Source organism: Schistocerca gregaria, chromosome 4, assembly GCF_023897955.1.
Source record: "Schistocerca gregaria isolate iqSchGreg1 chromosome 4, iqSchGreg1.2, whole genome shotgun sequence".
Classification (NCBI taxonomy): Eukaryota; Metazoa; Arthropoda; class Insecta; order Orthoptera; family Acrididae; genus Schistocerca; species Schistocerca gregaria.
The window spans coordinates 280279683-280302677 of NC_064923.1; the positions used below are offsets into that span (position 1 = coordinate 280279683).

At 37.7% G+C, this 22995-nt stretch overlaps 1 protein-coding gene across 1 annotated transcript in view; it reads left to right on the forward strand.

Annotated features, from left to right (window-relative positions):
• Positions 1-7904, forward strand: part of LOC126365863 (protein fem-1 homolog B-like) — a 51159-nt gene extending 43255 nt beyond the window's left edge. The window contains exon 10 of the mRNA XM_050008532.1: positions 3918-7904. Within this exon, the coding sequence (XP_049864489.1) occupies positions 3918-4075 (158 nt within the window). The 3' untranslated portion in view covers positions 4076-7904. The remainder of the gene's footprint in view (positions 1-3917) is intronic.
• The last annotated feature ends 15091 nt before the right edge of the window (positions 7905-22995 follow it).

Sequence of the window (22995 nt, forward strand, 5' to 3'; positions counted from 1 at the left end):
CTCAACACATTGCTTCACAAGTCAAAACATTGTAGGCATTTTTATCAATTTGAGATTCTACATTCTTAAAGGTTGAGCAAATTGTGTATAAGCTATTTTTTGTGAAGCGGGATTAAATCCAGCAAGCGGCTCACTGTAATTGCAAGGGATCATGTCAGAAAGATCACTTTTCATAAATTTTATGTTCATGTACAAGAAGATCTTGTTATCTTCACAACATTTCATCTATAACAGAGTAAGGTTCCACACACTGAAGCTAATATAACAACAAAAATAATTGTTTTTTAGTAAAATGTAAAAGGATAGATAAAAAATGTGCTCGCCAGGCAGAGGCAGGACAACACACATGGAAGGTAAACTCCTTTTTATGTGTGTGTTGTCCTGCCGCCACTTGGCGAGTAATTTTTTTTTTTTTTTTTTTTTTTTTTTTTTTTTTTTTTTTTAATTGATCCAATTACGTTATAACTTCCCAATACACTTGGGACCTGAAACTTTCAATACAGCTGACAGTGCAATATTAACTTGCTTCCTTGTATGGTGTGTGGTGAAAGGAAGTTTGTGTACCACTGTTATTTCCCCCTTTGTCGTTCCAGTCACAAGTATATCGTGGTAAGAACAATTATTGGTAAGCCACCTTGAGAGCTCAAGTCTCTCTTATTTTTTTATGTTCATGATATTTTTGTGATATACACTGAGGTGAGAAAATTCATGCAGTAGTGTGATGTACACAAGGTATAAAACGACAGCTGTCATTTGTATTCAGGTGATTCATGTGAAAAGGTGTTTGATGCGATTATGGCTGTGTGACAAGAATTAACAGACTTTGAACATGGAATGGTTGTTGGAACTAGATGCATTGGATATTCCATTTTGGAAATTGTTAGGGCATACAATATTCTGAGGTCAGCAGTTTAAAGTGTGTGTCTAGGATACCAAATTTCAAACTTCACCTCTCACCATGAACAGCGCAGTGGATGAAGACCTTAGGTAACGACCTACTGAGAGTCGCGGCATTTGCATAAAGTTGTCATTGATAACAGACTGGAAAACTGTGGCATGGTCAGATGAGTTCTGATTTCATTTGGTAATAGCTGATGGTAGAGTGAGAATGTGTTGCAGGCCCCATAAACCCATGGGCCCAAGTTGTTAACTCAGCACTGTGTAAGTTGATTGTGTCTCCATAACAGTGTGTGCTGTGTTTGTGTGGAATGAACTTCGTTTTCTAGTTCAACTAAGCTGATCATTGACTGGAAGTTGTTATGCTCAGCTACTTGGAGACTATTTCCAGGCATTCAAGGATTTCATTATCCATACAGCGATGGACTTTCATGGATGACAATCTGCCATGTCACTGCGCCACAGTTGTTCGTGATTGGTTTAAAGAACAGTCTGGACAGTTCAAGCTAATGAGTTGGCCACACAGATTGCACAACATGAATCCCATTCAACATTTATGGGGACATAATCAAGAGGTCGGTTCGTTCACAAAATCCTGCAGCACCAACACTTTCACAACTATAGATGGTCATAAAGGCAGCATGACTCAGTATTTCTGCAGGGGACTTCCAGTGACTTATTGAGTCCATGCCACATCAAGTTGTTGCATTGCACTACACAAAAAGAGGTTTGTTTACTTTCATCTACATGGATACTCTGCAAATCACATTTAAGTGACTGGCAGAGGGTTCGAAACGATATGAGAAGGTATCCCATGACTTCTCTCCCCTCAGTGTATACACAGTAGGAAGCAATATATGGGTTGACTCGGATGAAGAGAAACTGAAATAAACATGAAATTTACCACATGTCTCTGTTGTAGTCTCAACAAAATGTTTGAAATTGATTGAAAAATTTCACACACTTAGGACTAAAAACTAGTAATTGTTTGATTAAAAAACTTTTTAATATAACATGTTTGTAAAATGGACTAATTTCTACTTGCCCGATACAGATTCCCAATCCGATAAAGATAATTCTTAAAATTTCTACCTTTGAATTTTTAATAGCCATGACAATAGGTGTATAATTTAAAATGAAAGAATGTGGGGTACATGCAGCAGATAATAGTAAGGAGTGAAGAGAGTTGTTGTTGAGAAACTTTGGTGAACTATTCGCTAATCAGTTATCTATTACATGCACCCCACATTTTTCATATTATTTTTACAAGCACTGTCATAGCTTTTAAAAATTCATAAGCACAAATTTTCAAGACTAGCTGTATAGGGTAAGGAATCTGCTTGGGACTAGGAGAAATTATTTTATACTTTTTAATCTGTTTTAAAAATGTGTAATATTAAAAAGGTTTTATTTAATTTTCTGTGGAATAAGTTTGTGTCTAAGTATTTGGATTTTTACATTTTATCTAAAAAATATAAAATTATGACAGCAATATTTGTTAAAGCTTATATATGCTTGTTAGCACCAGTACTGGAAAAAGGAATGAATTGATGTTTGCAGCTACAGGTGGGTGAAAATAACAGTTAAAGTGTGTTTTGCTGCAAATACAAAACTACCAGGAAGTGAAGAGCAGAGATGAAAGTAATTGTGACATGTGCAGGTACATAACCTACACTGATTTAAGTGAGGGAAAAATGGAAATAAAATTGAGATCACACATAATAATTGTGTGAAAAAGTCCTGAATTTTTGAAGTATATAGTAAAAGAAATTTTATGGTGATTTATGGAAGACTGATGGAAATATTGGGTTGTCTCATAAGTTTGTTCACTTTTCATTACAGTGCAATCACAAAGAATGGCTGGAAACACCTCACTGCAGCACAGCTTACACACTTCACACACAGGGTCGTGCACACTATAATAAAGGCAGATCAGTTTTTTAAACAGACTATTTACTTTCTACAGTATACACCATTATTGTCAACAATAAATTGCCATTTCTCTGGAAGCACCATGTCCCAAATCCGGTCGTTTCTCATCAATAGCTGCCTTGAGACGATCCAACTGTAAACGGTATTTCTCAGAAATGATAGTCTCATTCAGAAGTAGTTTGTAATACAAGATGGCTGATGCCTTTGTAAACCCACCAAAGCAGTACCTTTATTGGATGCAGCCCCAGTTTAGGAACCATTAGTGGTGGCTGCCCTATCTTGCACCATGATTTACTCTTTCAGGTGTTACTGTACTTTATGCATTTCTCATATCCAGTTACCAGCCATTCCATGAAAGCAGCATTTTGATTGTATCTCAATAAGTAGTCACAGATGGACAAGTGCGGAATCAAATTTGCTTCACTCAGTTCACGAGGAATCAATACATCGTGAATATTTATGTAAACCGGCTTCAGTTCCTGGCTGCAGTAGAGTGAACGACATTGAGCTCCAATGCCAAAACCTACATAGTCATTTGTAGATTGCTAACTAACATGTAATTATGATGTTTCACACCCATAATCATTGCCTCCACCCCCCCCCCCCCCCTTCTAGATTGCAGTTTGTCTGTTAGGCCGAAATTCCCAGCTCAAAATAAGTAAACCACTTTTGACAAGCTTGAGCTGTTACTGTGTCAGCCCCGAATTCAGCACAAATTTTATGCTGGCTTTGTGAGCTTTGTGTAGCAGTGAGATGTCAGAAATATTCCTTCTGGCTTTCCGTAGCTTGTAAACACATTTTCTTGCTGTTCCATCCACTGCCAGAACGCGCGCGCACACACACACACACACACACACACACACACACACACACACACACACACACTGGCATATCCTATTCAGATAATTGACCTCTATATCAGAGAGATGGTTAGGCAACTGTGTTACTCGGGGGTGTGGGGGAACAAATGAACTTATGAGACAGCCCTACAGTTCTATACATTAAAATGTTTGGAACCGTAAGGTACACATATAGTGTAGTTGTTACTTTGGTACTGTTTTTACATATTTTGACATTGTGTGTTACAGGTGTGGCAGAAATAATTCTGCGAACCCAAACAAAGTTAAGTTTAAAGTGCATGGCTGCAAAAGCTGTGAAATCTTTCAATCTGACCTATCAAGGACATGTACCACAGTCTCTGGAAAGTTTCATTGAATTGCATGGGCCTGCAGTTAAACAAGGATGACATAAATGATGTTCCTAGGACAAAATGCCTGTCAGGCACCATTAGTGTGAATTAAGTGTAAAATCACGACTTGCCAATTATTTTTTACTTTTTTACATTTGTAAAAAGTTTCATATTAGTGCACAGAAAAGTGATAAGACCTGAACTTTCATTGTAGCCTATTTACAATGGAGTTGTGTGAGTGTAAGGACTTGTTTGAATGTGAATTTGTGGACATCCTTTTTAATTTATTATAAGTAATATTTGTGCTCTGCTGTTTGGATGTATGTACATAGGATTTGAAGCAGAAAAGGCCAGACAGATAGCCAGTATGTAATTTATTGTAAGAAATGTTTTACATGAAGTTTGAGTTATTATTGGTGTTGACGTAACTGTTTCTGTGATATTATCTGAAGATAAGTAGATTAATGGCAGCATTTTTGAAATGGAATTGTCAGTCTTTAATAGCAGATTCTCTTGAAGTATGTTGTTAACATTCAACATTGCTTTGCTCTTGCATGATATACTGGAGCAAGTGAAATAAAAATCACTGTGATACTAAAGCAATGTTATTTTACAAAGATTCATTATTGGGTTCTTATGAACTGTATTTGATTCATTCTTGTAGATTTTCACCTCTTGTTTTTAAAAATGGTGCATTTCCCATATAGTGTTGGTATTTTTACTCACTGATCAGTACCCATTGTAAAGACATGCAGTGTCTTCATTTTTTTCTGAGCATTTTGCAGAAATATTATGTTTTGAATGTTTTTTTTTTTTTTTTTTTTTTTTTTTCCAGTGAAATAGTGGTGCTGTGTGTATTTTCATAGGATGGTGGTGACATTTCTGTATGGTTCTTAAATATGTGGACACTATGTACATCAAATTACCAGCAGAACTATCATGAATATTCATTCAATAATGGAACTGGAAAGCTTTCACAGTTACAAATATTTCGTATTTTTCATAAATTTCTCTTGCACATACTCTTTTTTTATTTATTTGTTAATGTGACAGAAGTATTGACAAAATGTTGTGTTGCTATGCTGTATCTGATGGTTGAAATCAATTGACGTGGAAGGATTGAGAGGAAGGTGGGAGTCCAATACCCTCACTCTGTAATACATCACAGAAAAATTTGGGATTTAGTGTGCGATATTGACACACGCCCCCTGGTTACGAGGAATTGCCTGGCCTAAGCTCTCCTTCTCTTTGTTAGCTAAATTTTGACAATGTTTCCACTGCTCATACTTGAAAGTGCACTGTGTTGGATTCCACTTATCACAAATACTTAATAAAATTTGCAATTATTGCATACTACACACAAACTATATTGACAGTGCTGCATCATATAAAAAAACTTTGTACTGCCTCTAACTGGTCAGCTACTACGTTTGTAAATTTTTCCATACAAATATGGTGTTTTTATTCTGTGATAAAAACAAAAATAATTATTTAGGTGTGGGTTTTGTTAGCTATAGGTGTTACAGCTTTTAAAAATATGAATTTTGGAGGTATGTTCATGTTGGTAACTTTAGTGTTACCAGTCGCAGTTATTACATTATTATCAACTTAAAACTAAATGGAGTACTAATGACAATAGTATCAGAGTTAAAAATTTAGCTTGACTACATATATGGCCTCTTCCTACGCCCCCCCCCCCCCCTCCCTTAAAAAAAAAAAAGCGCGTTTATGTTACTGTTCCCTGTACGTAACGTCTCTTGTGCCCCTTTCCCCATGTTTCATATTTACAATTTATTAATTAGTTTTCATTGTAATATGTGTGTTAATATTTTGATCTAAACCAACATTGAACTTCCAAAATGAATTTGTGTAGCAAAAGGATGTTTTGTGTACACTTGAGTCATAGCTTACCTTGAAAATTTTTGTTGTTTTAAGCTTTGTGGTACCTCTCTTTTACTGTCATCAGTGATTCTGTGCTACGTGGAACATCAACCTGACATTGTGTAGTTTGTTTCAGCATCATGAACATTGATCAGTAAGTGACCATTACTGTGCAGTGGTAAAGGAATTTGAAATGAAGTCAGAGTTATGGATTACCAAAGAAAAACATATATCCTATTCCTCATACTTGGTGAATTGTAGCATTGTCTACGTGATCATTAGCAAAATTTACATCTAAATGTAGTATTATCCAATTATGCCCTTTAACTATGATTATTTGGCAGAGATCTTGCCTTACCTCGGTTAAAATGAATAATGAAAGCAATATATTAACGAAAATTAACCCTTTCGCTGCTGTGTGTGTGTGTGTGTGTGTGTGTGTGTGTGTGTGTGTCATATATATATCCTGCTACAACATTCCTCACAATCTTTGGCCATGTATACATGCGCCGCTTGGGTTTTCCCACAATCTGAATGCGTCCTGAGCCACTGAGCCGGCCGGAGTGGCCGTGCGGTTCTAGGTGCTACATTCTGGAGCCAGGCGACCGCTACGGTCGCAGGTTCGAATCCAGCCTCGGGCATGGATGTGTGTGATGTCCTTAGGTTAGTTAGGTTCTAGGCGACTGATGACCTTAGAAATTAAGTCGCATAGTGCTCAGGGCCATTTGAACCATTTTAAGCCACTGACCTCTCACTACTGTGGATGAGTTACTTCTGTTTCTTGGTGAATAAAAAGTTTTGAATATTGTAGCATATGTGGCTTATTGTATGCTATCATTTGCAAGAAACCTCGTTTCGACATCTTGAATGGTTTGAGATATGATGATTGTTATGATGACATAATTCACTATGAGCAAGGACGTGAATGGGCATCCTTCGGATATAAAACCTAGTAACTTGAGAATGAAATGATCTGCTCCCAACTTTATTTGAAGTTTCAATATCGTACCTTCATTTCATTCGCTGCAATGTCTGAGCTAAAAGCAACCATACGCAAAGTTTATGCTATGTGTTTTTACCTCTGTAGACTGTCTTAAAATTTTGTGCACTGGTTTGCTTTGATGCACAGTAAGTATTATGGATAATGAAAAGAAAATCAGTTCTTTATTGAGTGAAGATATGCAAAAATCAAATTTTTTCACATTATGGTGTTCAAAAAATCAGATAAGTATGTCGTATCACCCAGAACGCCATCTCTTGGCACAGGCACCAGCATTTTGAACAGTACAGCCATAACAAAAGGCACCTCAGAACAGAATGCAAAGAGCATGTCTGTAGCAGCTAAAGGGTTAAATCTTTCACTGAAAGAACTTTTACCACGTTGCTATCTGTTACGTAGCACTCCTCCTCTGCCTCAAAATATAGTACGTAGTAGGATGGAGATTAATGTCTCACGGCTAGTAGGTAGGTTGTTGAAAGCAGAGCAGTAACTTGCTTCACGCCATGATAGTATGAAGATTTTTTCTCAGCATTTCCTTTACACCAAGGGAGTCATGCCGGGATTTGAAGCTGGTGTCTTAACCACACAAAACGGTTTTTTCCTCCATTGCATAAGCTGTGTTAATGCAGATGTGAAATTGTAAACCTGTTATACTACACTGTTGAGATTCACCATCTTCAAATGCAGTGCTTATACAAGTACCTTTCTTGAAGCTGATGGCTTCCTGGGCAGCACAGTCAGCTTTTAATCAAGTAGCTATTATGTTTATGAAATGTTACCAGTTTTTAAAATGTGATGGTATATATAAATGGATTGAGTGTATGTTCATTGTGCTTGATGTTGTATTGAGTGAGATTCCCAATTACAACTGTAATGTGGTCCATTCTCTCCTTCCTTCTTTTGTAATGATGGTGAAGTACAAATGCTGTGAACTTTTTGGCAAACACTGTCTCATTTACGAAAGTGTCATACACATAATAAAATAATGTACATGTTGTTTGGAAACTGTTGATAATTTTTTCACCTGCTGCATGACAATTACTTAATTATGATGGAGAGAGCTTGGTTTGGTGTTACATTTATCATTTCTGTTTACAGTGTCCTTAGAAGAAATTACAATATAATGTTGCTTATTAGATTCAGGAGTATTGGTGAAAGGATTTTAAAATTTTCTGGGCATTGAAATGTAGGCCCTCCCTCTCTCTCTCTCTCTCTCTCTCTCTCTCTCTCTCTCTCTCCTCCTATCTCATCATCCCTACCCCATTACATTGTATAGCAGGTGTAGACAAAGACAGCAATCTTATTAACAGAAACGAAAATACACCATTTTGATGTGGTTTAAATACCAGAACTAAAGGACAGTTTACACATTTTCATGTCAAAAGTTGATAGGAGTAGACTTACTTTAATTTCTTAGTGCAGCAGAAACATAGTCATTACAAGGATGACTAATATTTTGTCAGTTCCCCTATCACATATCCATTGCTACGCTTTGGAATAGAGACACTGAGAGCTACACTAGCAATTAAGTGAGCTGTGTCTATGCTAGTTTGAGTCATTCTTTCTGAGAGCTTGTAGTGATGTCATTAGGAAGGTACAATAATCAAAATTATTGGAATTGTTGAGTGACATGTGGCACAATAGTAAGTAGCTGTTCTAGACTAGTTATGAGTTTATTTGCCTTTTTTGTTGAATGCTGGTCTTGTCGAGGCATGGAGGCAAACATACTCAAATCATTTAAGCTTATAAATGAAAATTTTAATAGTAAACTAGATGCAAATATTGAAAATTTAAAATCTTAAGGATAACTGAGACTGATTTAAGTAACAAGCTAGGTTCTTGATTTGACAACTCTATGTCTAGGTCACACACTAAAGTAGAAGTGAAAAATGTTAATCTAGAGACAGACACTGTGAAAATCCTGTCAGGGAAACAAACAAACAAACAAACAAACAAATAATTAATCCTTTGTCAAATTCAAAATATACTATTTAAAATATTAAGAGATAAGTTACTTTCTGATGTAACCAAACTGACTGATCCTGTCACACATCTATTAACTGCAGAGTTTGTAGAATTAAGTACCAAGATAAAACAAACCTCAGGCTTTGATGTTATTTTATGTATTTTGAAACTGATACCTATTTACATCACGCAGAAGTTACTGGCATTGCTGTTGCAACTAATGTGTGGTGTGATAGTGTTTTCTTAGAACTGAAGATTTAACGCGAAGTGAAATTGGTTATTAACACACCTGTTTCCTCAGAAATTGTGGATGATAAATCTATTTCAGAAAAATTGTTGGATTTCGAAGTGCAGTGGCAGTTGAATTGATGGGACACGTTTGTTACAGAATGTTGTTGTCAGTTTCATAGTCAGTGCACAGATTTAAATTGCCTACCGACTTTTACTACCATACCAATTCATGGGAAATGCATAGCAATTTTAGTATTATTCTTCATCAGCTTTTTAATACTTTTGCAGTATTAAATGTAGATTACATGAAATGTAGAACGTATATGACAATTTATGTAGATGTAATTTTCACTGGAATGATCCACTTATGAAAAGAGTGATGTCAAATTCACTTGTACGTTTAAGCTTAGATTCTATGCTATATCAGTTAATGATTTCGAATACTTAAGTAACCTTAGAAGAAAGCGAAAAGGCATGCTTGAAATTGAAGGCAGAAGGCGTAGAGCCTTTATTAAGCAAATGGAGATTTGTAGGTTGACTACATATTCGTATGAAATTCTTTTGGGTTCTGTTTTAGTGCCACCAGTGTACAGAAGTGCTGATTAAATGCACCAAAACTTTAGGTGACTCTTTCACCTGGACACATCAGCAGGTAAAATTCTACATGTTATCCTGTTTTTGACTTCCTTCGACACTCTCTCTCTCTTTCTTCTTCTTCTTTTTTTTTTTTTAAAGTGTGGAAGAATGTTGTTGAACTAGCCTAAGATGGTGATACAAAAATAGGTGTACTTAGAATACAAATAGTACGCAATGGCTTTCAGGTTTATGCAGGATATTACAATTTACAGACTAACACAGACTGATTCAAACTAGTCTAGAAATGAGAGAGAAGATGTAGTGAGACAGTGTTGTCAAAAATAAGGCAATTCACTTTCTCTCACAGGCAGTTTGTGATGTCAGCACATACAGGTGCAATAAATTACTGTTCAAATGTACCAGATCGCTGCTGCTTTTTAAAAGTACTAGTTACATTGCATAGGGCAAATAAACTATATTTAATTAAATATGAAACATGAAAGGTAAGATGACAGATTACAGAAGAACCAAGCCTATTAGCAATGTGAAGTTAGACATGGGAGTTAACCCTATATACTTTAGAAAATGACATGCTAACAATCAGTTTTAGATCCTGTGTTAATTTAGCTGTGGGAAATTTGAAGCTGCAATATCATGGAAAGGAAGTAATAAAGATATCCCAGCTGGACTTTTGGATTTTTCATTCTGTGATTTAACCTAGCCTCCATCTCTCAATGATCTGAGGAGTTGCCAGAAATGTTCGGATTCTACACTAAACTGTAGGTCCCTTTTCCCAGTTGGATAACTGGGGTAGGTTAAGAATGTGAAAGCCGGCAAAGTGGTGTCCAAGTGAAGACTTGCACTAGGCGATGAACCACACACAATTAATAATAATAATTGGTGACAGTCAGTCAGGTCCAGAGGAGAACTTTTTTTTGTACAAAAGTAAGAAGGCTTGTTTAAGTAAATAATAAGTATATTACCTCAGAAATATATGTGAAAAATAGAAATATAGGAAGATACTTCTTACTGGACCCTTGTATATAAATTGAAGAAATTATTAGATGTGTGGCTAGACAAATAGGATGATGACCCACACCAAAACAGGGCTTATAAGGATATATATAGAGTCACTCCAACTTCGAAAATTAAGTATTATTTGAGTGTATGTTTGTGCAGAAAATGATGTTTCCTGTAGAGACAGGATACCAACTTAATTCAACATTGTAACATAGATTACCATACCTGTGCTTGGAGTCCAGTTTTAATAATGATCCAAGTGTTGGAACTTTGTAAATGCCAGTGCAACAACGAACTAACGTATTATAATGCTTGTAGAGATACTGTAATACATCCTTAAAATATCTGGTGAAAGTAGCAGCTAAACAGTGCTAAATTAGTGGATCTTTATGATGTCTTAAGCAAGCACAATATGTGGATATCTCTCACACATTTGTAATGCCTTTTTTTTTAAATATAATTTTATATGAATAAGAGTAAACTTATTTGTAGAAGAACTCATACTGGCAAGCTCTATGCCTTTTATAATCGGGTAGACATTATGATTGGGTTAATATAAAGTTTTGTAAGGGATGTCATTTTAACTAAGATTAGGTAGTAATCCTACTGACTTATAGGGGAAGACATCAGATAACCTCTGGAAGACGTAGAAACATAAATAAAAAAGTAATGAAAATTGATAACCACTAGTCATCCAGTGGACATGGACAAGATACAATTAAGTTCCCTGAGATTATTACTCAATTAGTAGTCTTATTGTTGGCCATGCTGCGTGTACCCTGAAACAGAAGCAATACACACTTTATTTCACAAATGGCAGATCATATGGATAAATGAAGAAATGTGCAACTCATTTATAGACAACACATTGTTGTAGTTATAATTTGAGATGCAAATATTAATTTATTATGGAGAAATGAACATTTGACAGAGACATTTATGTGCATTGGAGCAAAATTCTCAGTAACAAGTACATTGCAAGGATTTATGACAGTGTATATGGGTGACCAACAAGTAGACCACAAAAAGTGTGAGGAGATATAATGATAATAGCTACAATCCGTAAAACATTTAATGTTCTTAGAGGCAGCATGGTGACCTTAGTTCACAATATTGCAAGAGAGCAACATAAGAGATTTGTATGCTGTCCATGTTGAGCCGTGCGTGGCTAGTGTTCCTGCCATCATGTATTTTACTCCCTGTTTTTAACATACTTCCACCTCACTATGTTAATTTAAATTACTGCTGTCACTGAGTTGCTGCTTTGCCTGACTGTGATCGGCACTAGCAGCATGTATCGATATATCCCCTCTCGTAGTATCTTTGCTCGACTGCTATTGCTTCCTGGTCATTGTCTGTCGTAAGGCAGTTCGGGTTGCGAGTTAGGGTCTGCCAGTCAGTTAGAATGCGTCTGGAATGCAGTCCAGACCTGCCAATCGGGGAGTTGCAATGCAGTTCTAGTGCTGTTGGGATGGAGCAGCAGTGAGGTCTGTGTTCACATGGCTTGCCCGACCCTTGCTGCTACGCATCATTTGAGCCGGGCCATGGTCTTGGTGGATCGTCGGTCGGTTGTCCTACCAGACGACGCGTTTTGGCTTGCTGATCATTCAGGAGTCATGGTTTTTTTTGTGTATCGTCCAGGCATTTGTGTAAGTGTTTGTCAGGTTGTGTGCATAGTTGGCATTATTTCCACTGATGACTATTTTAGATGTTGTCGGAGTTCTGAGAGCAGTCGGTCGGTTTCTGCGGACCAGGGAAGTTATCTCCGTGCAGTGCAGTCAGCTGGGTCTGCTGGTGGTCCCTGCGCAGTGTCTGAGCATGTGTGGAGCTGTCCGATCACTATGAGCTTTGTGCTTCACCGACCCAGGGCATCAAAGTTGATTAGTGGTTTCAAGTACCCAAGCCACATCCATTCATGTTGTGTGGTTTGTTTCAGTGGTTCGCTGTTGGGGAGGTTTTCCTGTGAGCAACACCAAGTGTTCATATTGCTGAAATTTAGCCACCATGCAGTGGAATTAACTGTATCGGTTGACTATAATTCAAGTACACCAGTGGAATTTTTCTGCTTTGTGACCGTTAGTGTTCCGGTTACCTGCCCTGGCCACTAATGTAATTTCAGGCAGTGTCCTTTCCTCACCTGTTGTCGCTGTCCAACATGGTGTGTAGTTGACAGCTTAGTACATATTTCATTGTGGATAATCACGTTTGTAACATTTTGTGTTTGAGTTCTCATGTACCGATTGGTGGCAAACAAGTTTTGTCGGTTGGTCCGTGGCTGTCCCTCGGTTTGGGTACCGACGGATCAAGTGTAGATCGGCTCACTACCTGGCTCACTACCTGGCAGACTGACCCCCTGGAGTGCCGTTGTGTTTATTGTGTTTCTCACGTGTTTAATTGTCTGTTTATAATCTATCATAGCCAATGATTTTAAAAAATTCTTGGTTTTACTGTATATTATGTAAATTAAAGGCTTTCAGCTGCATATGAATAAGTTTGAATTTCGGCAAGTGGATATTTGCTGAAAGGTTATTGTTGTTGTGTTGTCTTTTCTTTTAGTGCGTTTGAGCCACCTAAAACTTAAGGCTTATGGTTACAGTATTTTTTTTTATTTTAAAAAATTAATTGTGGGCCTTCTGCTTTGGAACCTTATTCTTAAACTTACCTTTCAAGCTTAAACAGTGCAGGTTTCTGCCTTTGAAAGGTTATGGTAATTTATTTTAAAATCTTTGAATGTTTTATTGTGGGCCTTCAGCCGTTTGAATTGCATCTTGTTATGTTCGTCTGTCCACTTTTGTCTTGAGGCTTTCCACCCAGCTGCCAAATATCTACATATATTTTAATTATTTTATTTGCAATTTTAACTGCATGTTTTTACCACTTGAGATTTACTTTGTTGCATTTAAGATTTCTTGTTTCGAAGCCTTCAGCTGTGAAAAATTGCTTTTTGGAACTCGTAGATGTAAAGGTGTGGCTATGTGCCATTTTGGTTTAAAGTTGTTATTAAATTACAATAAATTACAATTTTGAAGTGAAACTGACCCCAATCTTATTTGGCAATCCTAATCGCCTGCACTGCCCAGCAGGTTTAGCGGGTGTATCACATGTTAACTATTATAAATATAAACAGTTTGTTATTAATTAAGGTAACTCTTTGTTTATTTAAACCACAGAATTATCATGATGGGGTCGTCTCAGTGGGGGAATGTGAAGTGCAACGTGTCACGTCAGGGAAAGTGATGTGTTAGTCCCATGTCTTTTTAACTGATTGGGAGTATTGTTTCATGTTTGTTAAATATTGTGTTTCGAATACTGTGTGAAAGTTTGTATATTTCTTATGTGCATGTTCACTAGTTGAGATGGCTGCAGCATATTTTCTGGTCGGTATGCCGAAGGCAGTATGTCTGCATTTTGAGGTACTTGCTGTTTGGCTGATTACTCCGTTCCATTTCTGTCCCACGTAGGAAATGCACTGTGGGCCATGGAAGAGTAGATAGTGATGTCGACACTAAAGTCATGCAACATGTTATTACCTTCAGTGAGATATCTTTGCTATGCATGGAAAAGAATTGTCAGTTGAGTGACAATAACTATTTAACTTGTAAGCATATTTCGTGCGTACAAATATGTATGAGCTGTGATGAATTGTAACTGATGGTACAATATATTTACATGTGAAAAGAAGTGCTTTTTCCTTATTCATTAATTAGTTGAAGAAATAGGTGAGGACTCATTGTTTCCAGTACAGAGAGCAAAATACTAGTAGTTCACCACCAGAAAATTATATAGTTTAACAGAAAATCAAGAGATATTACTTCGATATTTAAAAGGTATCGTAACTTGACATATGATTACAATACCAACTAGTACCAAGTGGTGTTTCGCCCCAAGTTATTAAGACACTGAACATACATTTGGTAGGAGCTGCATTCAAATCTCTGCCTGGCAATCCAGCTTTAGGCTTTTCGTGGTTTTGATTTATCACTTAAGGAAAATCCACAAACAGCACTTTCAAAAGGAAATGTTTTTCTTCCCTGTTGTAATTTATTCAGTAACTCTAAGATTGGCATGACAACTGAAGCATCCCAAATCATTGGCAATATGCCTTATATATTCATTTCTAGATATACCTTTGCATATGCCCTGAAACGACATTTTTCGGCATTGTTTTATATTACAATCTATGCCTAACTTCACTTCAGTACCTCATATTCTTTATTTTTCTTTCCTCATTTATTTGTTGCAGTGTGTCTTCATTCTTGATCAATCCACTTCACCAACAACTTTCTGTACCACCATATTTCTAATGATTTAATTTCTGTGTTTCTCGTTACCCCTGTGCTTCGAACATAGCTTTTTGTGAATCTTTTGTTTCTGGTTTCAGATTTTATACTTCCATTTGTTAGCAGCTGTTAATCTCTATAGAAAGTCCTTTTGCCATGTACCATCATACTTCGTTTATTTTCCTTATTTGTTGTATACTTCCTGTGTAGCAAAATTTGTCCACCTCTTGAAGAATCTCTAGCTCAATTTTAATATTCACCATGTCCTCTTGCTGTGGATGTTATGGCCTTGGGTTTCTTTTTATCTATGTGGGTATTGTAGCCATCAGCCAACAGCTGTTCCATTTCATTAAGCATCCAACTTAGAACCTATTCACTTTCACAGATTACTGCTGCATTGTCAGTGAAATGTATCACTCTGATTTTCTGTCCATGACGAACCATTCCTACACTGAAATAGTTTTCTTTTTTATTTTCCTCATTGTCCTCTTCACTATACAAATTAAAGGTCAGTTGTGACAGTAGACAATCCTGCCTTGAACATTACCTGATTTTTGCCTCTTCTATTAATTCATCAATGCTCATTAGTCTATTGATCCACAAAAAAGATTACTGATTTCCTTTCTATCCTTGTAGTTGATATCACATTGCCCAAGAAAAAAAGACATTATACTGCATTCTGTTCTACATTATTAAAATCTTTCTCCTGATTAATGAATGCAACGTGTCTTTGTTTCCATAACTACACCTTCCATTATTATAGTTAATAAATTGTTTCTCAAGATCCCCTGCTCCCTCCTACAAGCCAACAGGTCCTCCCACAATCTACATTCAGTTTTTTGTTCCATTCATCAATAAAATACTCTTTTGATGAATGTAATAGTTAACTGACTGTGTCATGACTTTCACATCTACTTGTTGCTGCTTTCTTTGGAAGCATAACAATTACATTCTTTCCAAAATCTGATGCAATTTTCCCAGTTACACAAATTTCATTGATAAGCTCATATATTCATATGGTGCACTTTTGTCTCGTGCCCGTAAGATGCCCTCAGGTTTTTCGTTAGTACTGGGTCATAGATTTTTTGAAATTCACAAGTAAGTCATGAAAGACCCCTCTCTTCTTTCACTGTGTCCCCATTTTTCATTTGCCTGATTTCCAATGGCCATGTATATAGACTTTGGCAGAATGTTGTTTCCATTGTATCAACATGTTTTACACATTCACTACCATTTGCATCTCCAAACATCACTTTCTGTGCTCCTCAAGTGACAGTCTGTGTGTAGCAGCTGCATAATTTTTTAAAACATATTTTGTTTTAATTTTACCACATATTTCATCCATCCATTCTTCAATAGCTTTCCTACCCTTTGGTTAATTTCATTTCTGATTGACCTAATTTGTTGCTATTCATTTAGACATTTTTCATCCATTACCCTTTTTATAATAATTTCACTAACTTATCATTTATCCATGGCTGCATCTTTTCTGCCTTTCGACAATTCTAGTACTTTTTATGCTACATTTATGACACTTCTTTCTAAGGCCCCATTACATCAGTTTCCTGCATTAATAAATTGTTCAACTGTTCCTCTTTTTTTTTTTTTTTTTTTTTTTTTTTTTTTTTTTTTTTTTTTTTTGCATGTTGCTCTAAGGAAGTTTTTGTTTCCTCCAACTTTGCTTTGTTCTAATGTTTTGACTTCTTGAAATTTATGTGACAGTTCATTCATACTAGCTTATAGATTGCTCTAGGAGTCCTTAACTTGATTTCTGAAGCTTTGTTGTAGCAATATATTATATATTGTCAGTCTATCATCATCTTTGACCCCACAGCAACTTCCATGCCTGCTTTTTTCCAAAAAAACGTACAGAAAAAGTGTATTGGCATAACTTGTACCCAGCACATGACCCTGTGAATTTTCTGTCCTCTCATTTTGCTTGCTGAAGTAGAACTCTTTTTTTTTCTTCTTCTTCTTCTTCTTCTTTTTTTTTTTTTTTTAAGTGTGGTTCCCTATCTTCATTGGCAACTGCATTCCAGTTTCTTGTAATAATGAAATTCTTGCCCCCCCCCCCCCCACTGACATATTTTACAAGTTATTTAATTACATTGTTATCTAAATTGTTGTATGTGTACTTGTATGATTACAGTGTGTGTTGGATATCCATTTAATTTGATCTTAACATTATTTCTGTTTGCTGCATATAATAATTTTCTTTATTGTCAGTTTTCCTATTCATTATTATCGTTACTCCTGCTCTGCCACTCTGTCACTACAAACATACCTTTCCTGATCAATGCATCTCACAAATGCCTAGAATATCCATATGCATCCATTCCACTTCTACATAGAGATTTACAAGTTTCTGCCACTACCTTGGTATAACAATGTTCCCCATCCCCACCCTTATGTGAGACATTGAAATCTTTCTTCCTAAACTTTATTACTGAAAATATCTCATCCAGTCACAATAGTGAATTTCTTGTAGTGTAAAAGGCTGTGAAACAGTATACACTCAATTTTAATAGGACCTTGCTTGTTTTGGGAGCTAAATATCATTAAATCATAATTGCTGTTAAAAAAAAAAAAAAAAAAAAAAAAAAAAAAAAAAAAAAAAAAAAAAAAAAGCTTGAAAATGAGTTTTAAAAATTGAAGTGCATATGGTAATTTGAAGGTTGTGCAGTTGTGCAGTAAAAGATAATCTTACAATCTTAAAGTGAACTAGAAGGAATAGAGAAACTGAATTAACTTGAGACATGAAAGGAGTAATTAATAAATCCATTATATATAGAAAATAGTGGAGTATCAAAGCAGGGAATGACATTCCATTAATACACATCAATAAATGTAAGATCCACAATACAGGAAAAGATAGGTTACTACTTACTATGAAGATGACTCATTAAGTTACAGACAGGCAGAATTAAAAGATGCATACTTATAAAGTTTTGGCCACAGTCTTTGTCAGGAAAACAAAGGGAAACACATGCCATTCATTCACACAAGCAAGCACACCTCACACAAACATGACAGCCAACTCTGGTAGCTTGGACCAGAATGCAACTATGAAGTGGAATGGAACCAGTAGTCTGGAAGGGGTGGAGAAAGGGAAGGGATAACAGTGCAGGAGTAGGGGGGGGGGGTGCAGAGAGGAACACTGTGTGGCAGTGTGTACAGGGACATGAATGCCAACAGATGCAGTGTGAGGAGGTTGCGGCGGGATGGGGAAAACGAAATAAAGAGCAGGAAAAGACAGGTATGTGCACTGGCAGAGGGTTGCAGATGAGAATGGGGAGCAGATGATCGGACAGAGAGGTGCAAATTGTTGGGTGTATGGTATGGGGCAGTTTGTTACCATAGATTGAGGCTGGGTTAATTAAAAGAGGAGGAAAATGTAAGGTAAGGATAACTACCATCTGAACAGTACAGAAAAGCTGGTGGTGGAGAGGAGGACCCAGATGGCTTGGGGTAGTGAAGCAGACATTGAAATCAAATATGTTACCGGTATATTCAGCTGCATGTTGTGCCCCAGGTTGGTGTAATTTGCTCTTGGCCACAGTTTGGTGGTGGCCATTCATCCTTGTGGACATCTGGTTGGTGGTCATACTCCTATATAAAGCTGTGTAATGATTGAAGCAGAGCTGGTAAATGACATGGCTGCCTTCCCAGGTAGCTCAGTCCCTGATGGGGTAGGATAAACCTATGACAGCAGTGGAATAGAAAGTTCTGTGTGGGTGGATTGGGTAGGTCTTGCACCTGGGTCTTCCCCTGGGGTATGATCCTCGTGGTAAGGGATTGAGACTGGTAGTGGCATAGGGATGGACAAGAATGTTGTTTGGGTTTGATGGGTGACAGAATACAACTTTAGGATGGTTGGTAAGGATCTCTGGTAGGATTTCCTTCATTTCAGGGCATAATGATATGTAATCAAGCTCTGGTGAAGGATGTGGTTCGGTTATTTCAGGCTGTTGTGGTATTGGGTGATAAGGGTGCACTCCTTTGTGGTTGGTTTGGCGGGGTGGGGAGGAGGGAGGTGTGAGGAGAAATGGCACAGGAGATCTGTTTGCATACTAGACCTGTGGGGTAGTGACTGTCTGAGAAGGCCTTAGGGAAACCCTCAGCATACTGGGCAAGGAGTTGTCACTGCAGATATGCCGTCCCTGGGTGGGTAGGCTGTGCAGGGGGGATTTTTGATGTGAAAGGGATGACAGCTATCAAAGTTCAGATACTGTTATTGGTTGGTGGGTTTAATGCATGGCTGTGCTGTGGATTTGTTTGTATACCTTCCCTTCAATGGAGAAGTAATTGTGGGTTAGGATAAAGTTAGTAAGGAGTGTGGAATGATATAGTGGATATGGAGTCTGAAGGATCTTGGGAAAGGTAGTGTTCAATAGCAGTAAGAGCACAGGTATGCGGGATGTCGGTCTATAGGGAGGTATTATCAACAGTGATGAGTAGGGCTCCTACAGATAAAGGGGTGGTGATGGTGAAGTTTCGGTGAAGGAAGTGGTTGGTATCTTTGATGTTGGATGCTACATTATGGGCAACTGATTGGAGGCGTTGATCAATGAGGGCTGAAATACTTACAGTGGGTCCACAATAACCAGCCACATCAGGGTGGAATGTGTGTTCTTATAGGACAACTATCCAAGGATTTCCACCCAATAACATCCAAACAGCAGACTCTGCACACAATTTATTAAATTGTCAATACTAAACTCTTTTAAATAACAACAAATTCAAATAATTTGCAGAACTTAACAAATGATTAAAAGAATGAGCTTTACAAACAATAATGGCGGCTTGCCACAATAAAATCAAAGAACCTTTTACAATAGTGCTTTTAGAGTTTACCCAAGAGACATAATGCAGAAATAAGTTAACTTGGCAATACAACTTAAAATCATTTACCAAGACCTTTAAGAATGATAATGGCACTTGGCACCATAAAATTGGAAAACATGAAGAGCAGTAATAAAGTAATAATAATAATAATAATAATAATAATAATAATAATAATAATGGCAATTTGGCACCATAAAATAAGAGAAATTTCTTCTGCAAGAACAAATTACAATGGTGCTTTAAAAGATTTTACTCCACAGACAAAGATCCAATAATAATTTAACTTGGCATTACAATTTAAAATCATTTGTATAAAAATACTTTGGGAAAGTTAATGGCACTTGGCTCCATAAAATCAAGGAAGCACAACACACAATGAATAAATGTAATTACAAAATAATAATTTGATGCAACCAAAGGGCAAGGGCAATTCCCAATGCAATCACAGACGAGGAGCTCTCAACACTTCAGAGCCTTCCCACTAGAAATGGTCCCCGAACTAAACGGCTGAGAGCTCGCCGACATGCCTCCCACAACTACCCATCTCTTACGAGCCTTGGTTATGTTCTGTAACACACAACAGATGGTATCAACACAAGATAAAATTCAAAAATCAAATAACAATATAACATCCCGACAGCACATGATGACCACGGCGCTATTAACTCGGGCGCTTCACCTGGTTCTTCTCAAGTCAGTGTTCCACCTTCCTCGATGTTGACTTCTCCTATCTAATGGTTCCATCTGCACCACTGTCCACATTAAACCCACCAGTCACCAACAATACCTAAATTTTGACAACTGTCATCCCTTTCACAACAAGAAACACCCTCCCCTCCCCCCCCCCCCCCCCCCATACATCCTGGCCAACCAGGACAGGCATATCTGCAGTGACAAGAACTCCTTTGTCCAGTATACTGAGAGTCTCACCAAGGCCTTCACAGACAGGCACCATCTCCCAGATCCAGTCTGCAAACAGATCTCCCATGTCATTCTCCTCACACCTCCAATCCATAAACTACTGCCAAGAACCAGCCAGGAAGGAGAACATTCTTTGTCTCTCTTCTAATGTGCTGTTCTGTCACCATTCCAACCACAACAACTTCCTAGCCCATCCCTGTGCCACTTCCAATCTCAACCCATTGCCACAAGGATCACGTCCGTATGGAAGACCTAGTTACAAGACCAATCCATCCACCTGACACTTACCATTCCACTCCTGTCACAGGTTTGTTGTATCCCATCAGGGGTGGGACACCTGTGGAAGCAGCTATGTCATTTACCAGCTCTGCTGCAATTATTGCACAGCTTTTTATATTGGTATAACTACCAACCAGCTGTCCATCAGGATGAACGGCATGTGCCAAACTGTAGCCAAGAGCAAACTAGACTACCATGTGGCACAACATGTAGCCAAAAATAACATACTTGATTTCAATATCTGCTTCACTAACCAAGCCATCTGGATCTTCCCCTCCACCACCAGATTTTCTGAACCGTGCAGATGAAGGTTTCTGAGCTGCACATATGGAAGTTGTCCATACAACACATTCTCTGCTCCCCTAATTATACCGCCCCCAACCTACAGTAATGTACTGTCCCCACCCAACAGTTTCCACTCCTTCTACCCTGTCACCTGCTTCCCGTTCTAGTCTCCTATCCACTTTTTTTTGCCACACTTTGCCAATGCACGCACCCACCTTTCCCTGCTCCGGTCCTTTTTTGCTCCATTTTCCCCTCTTCCCCTGTCCCACAACCTCCAAACGGCACACCTGTTGGCATTATAGCCCCTGTGTACCCTGCCAGACAGCATTTGTACGCTTATATCGCTTCCTTTACTCCTCCCCCTTCCCTACCCTCTCCAGATTGCTGCTTCCATTCCACTTGATAGTTGCATTCTGGTTTGAGTTGCAGGAGTTGTCAGTCACATGTGTGTGAGGTGTGCTTGCTTGTGTGATTGAATCATGTGTGTTTCAATTTCTTTTCCTGATGAAGGCTGTGGCTGAAAGATTAAGTGCAAGTCCTTTTAATTGTGCCTGCTCTGCAACTTAATGTGTCATTTTTACAGTAAGTAGGAAGCTTTCTTTTCCTACAGTGTTGATATTCCAACCTGGAGTTCCCATAGCTTGAAAAAAAAAGTGAGAAATGTTTATGAGATGGAGAGATCGAAAACTGGATGAAGGACATTATTGTTGGGGCAATTCTGATAGAAACTGTGTATATCTTATAACTACAACATATAAACTTAAACAAACATATTAGGTGCACATTTTATCAATAAAACTGTTAATAAATACAACAGAGCTAAAAATGAGTGAAATTTTCCTTTTTCTCCATATAGCATAAGGTGATTCAACTCTGCAGCAAGAAAATAAAATTGTGTTACATACCATGTTTGTATCTTAGAAGAAAGATTAAAAAAAGGCAAACCTACGTTTCTAGCAGTTGTAGACTTGGAGAAAGCTTTTGACAATGTTGACTGGAATACTCTCTTTCAAATTCTGAAGGTGGCAGGGGTAAAATACAGGGAGCGAAAGGCTATTTACAATTTGTACAGAAACGAGATGGCAGTCATAAGAGTCGAGGGGCATGAAAGGGAAGCAGTGGTTGGGAGAGGAGTGAGACAGGGTTGTAGCTTCTCCCCGATGTTATTCAATCTGTATATTATGCTGGTTTACATTACAGCTGTTGGTGAATGACGCCTCGTCGCTAAACAGAACGCATGCAACAAATCTGTCATTGTCCCGTTATTTCTAGTGTCCAGTGGCAGAAGTGTACACTACGTTCAAAGTCGTCGCCATGCAATTTCTGGTGCATAGAAATATAGAAATACAGAAACCAGATGGCAGTTATAAGAGTCGAGGGGCATGAAAGGGAAGCAGTGGTTGGGAATGGAGTGAGACAGGGTTGTAGTCTCTCCCCGATGTTATTCAATCTGTATATTGAGCAAGCAGTGAAGGAAACAAAAGAAAAATTCGGAGTAGGTATTAAAATTCATGGAGAAGAAATAAAAACTTTGAGGTTCGACGATGAAATTGTAATTCTGTCAGAGACAGCAAAGGACTTGGAAGAGCAGTTGAATGGAATGGACAGTGTCTTGAAAGGAGGATATAAGATGAACATCAACAGAAGCAAAACGAGGATAATGGAATGTAGTCAAATTAAATCGAGTGATGCTG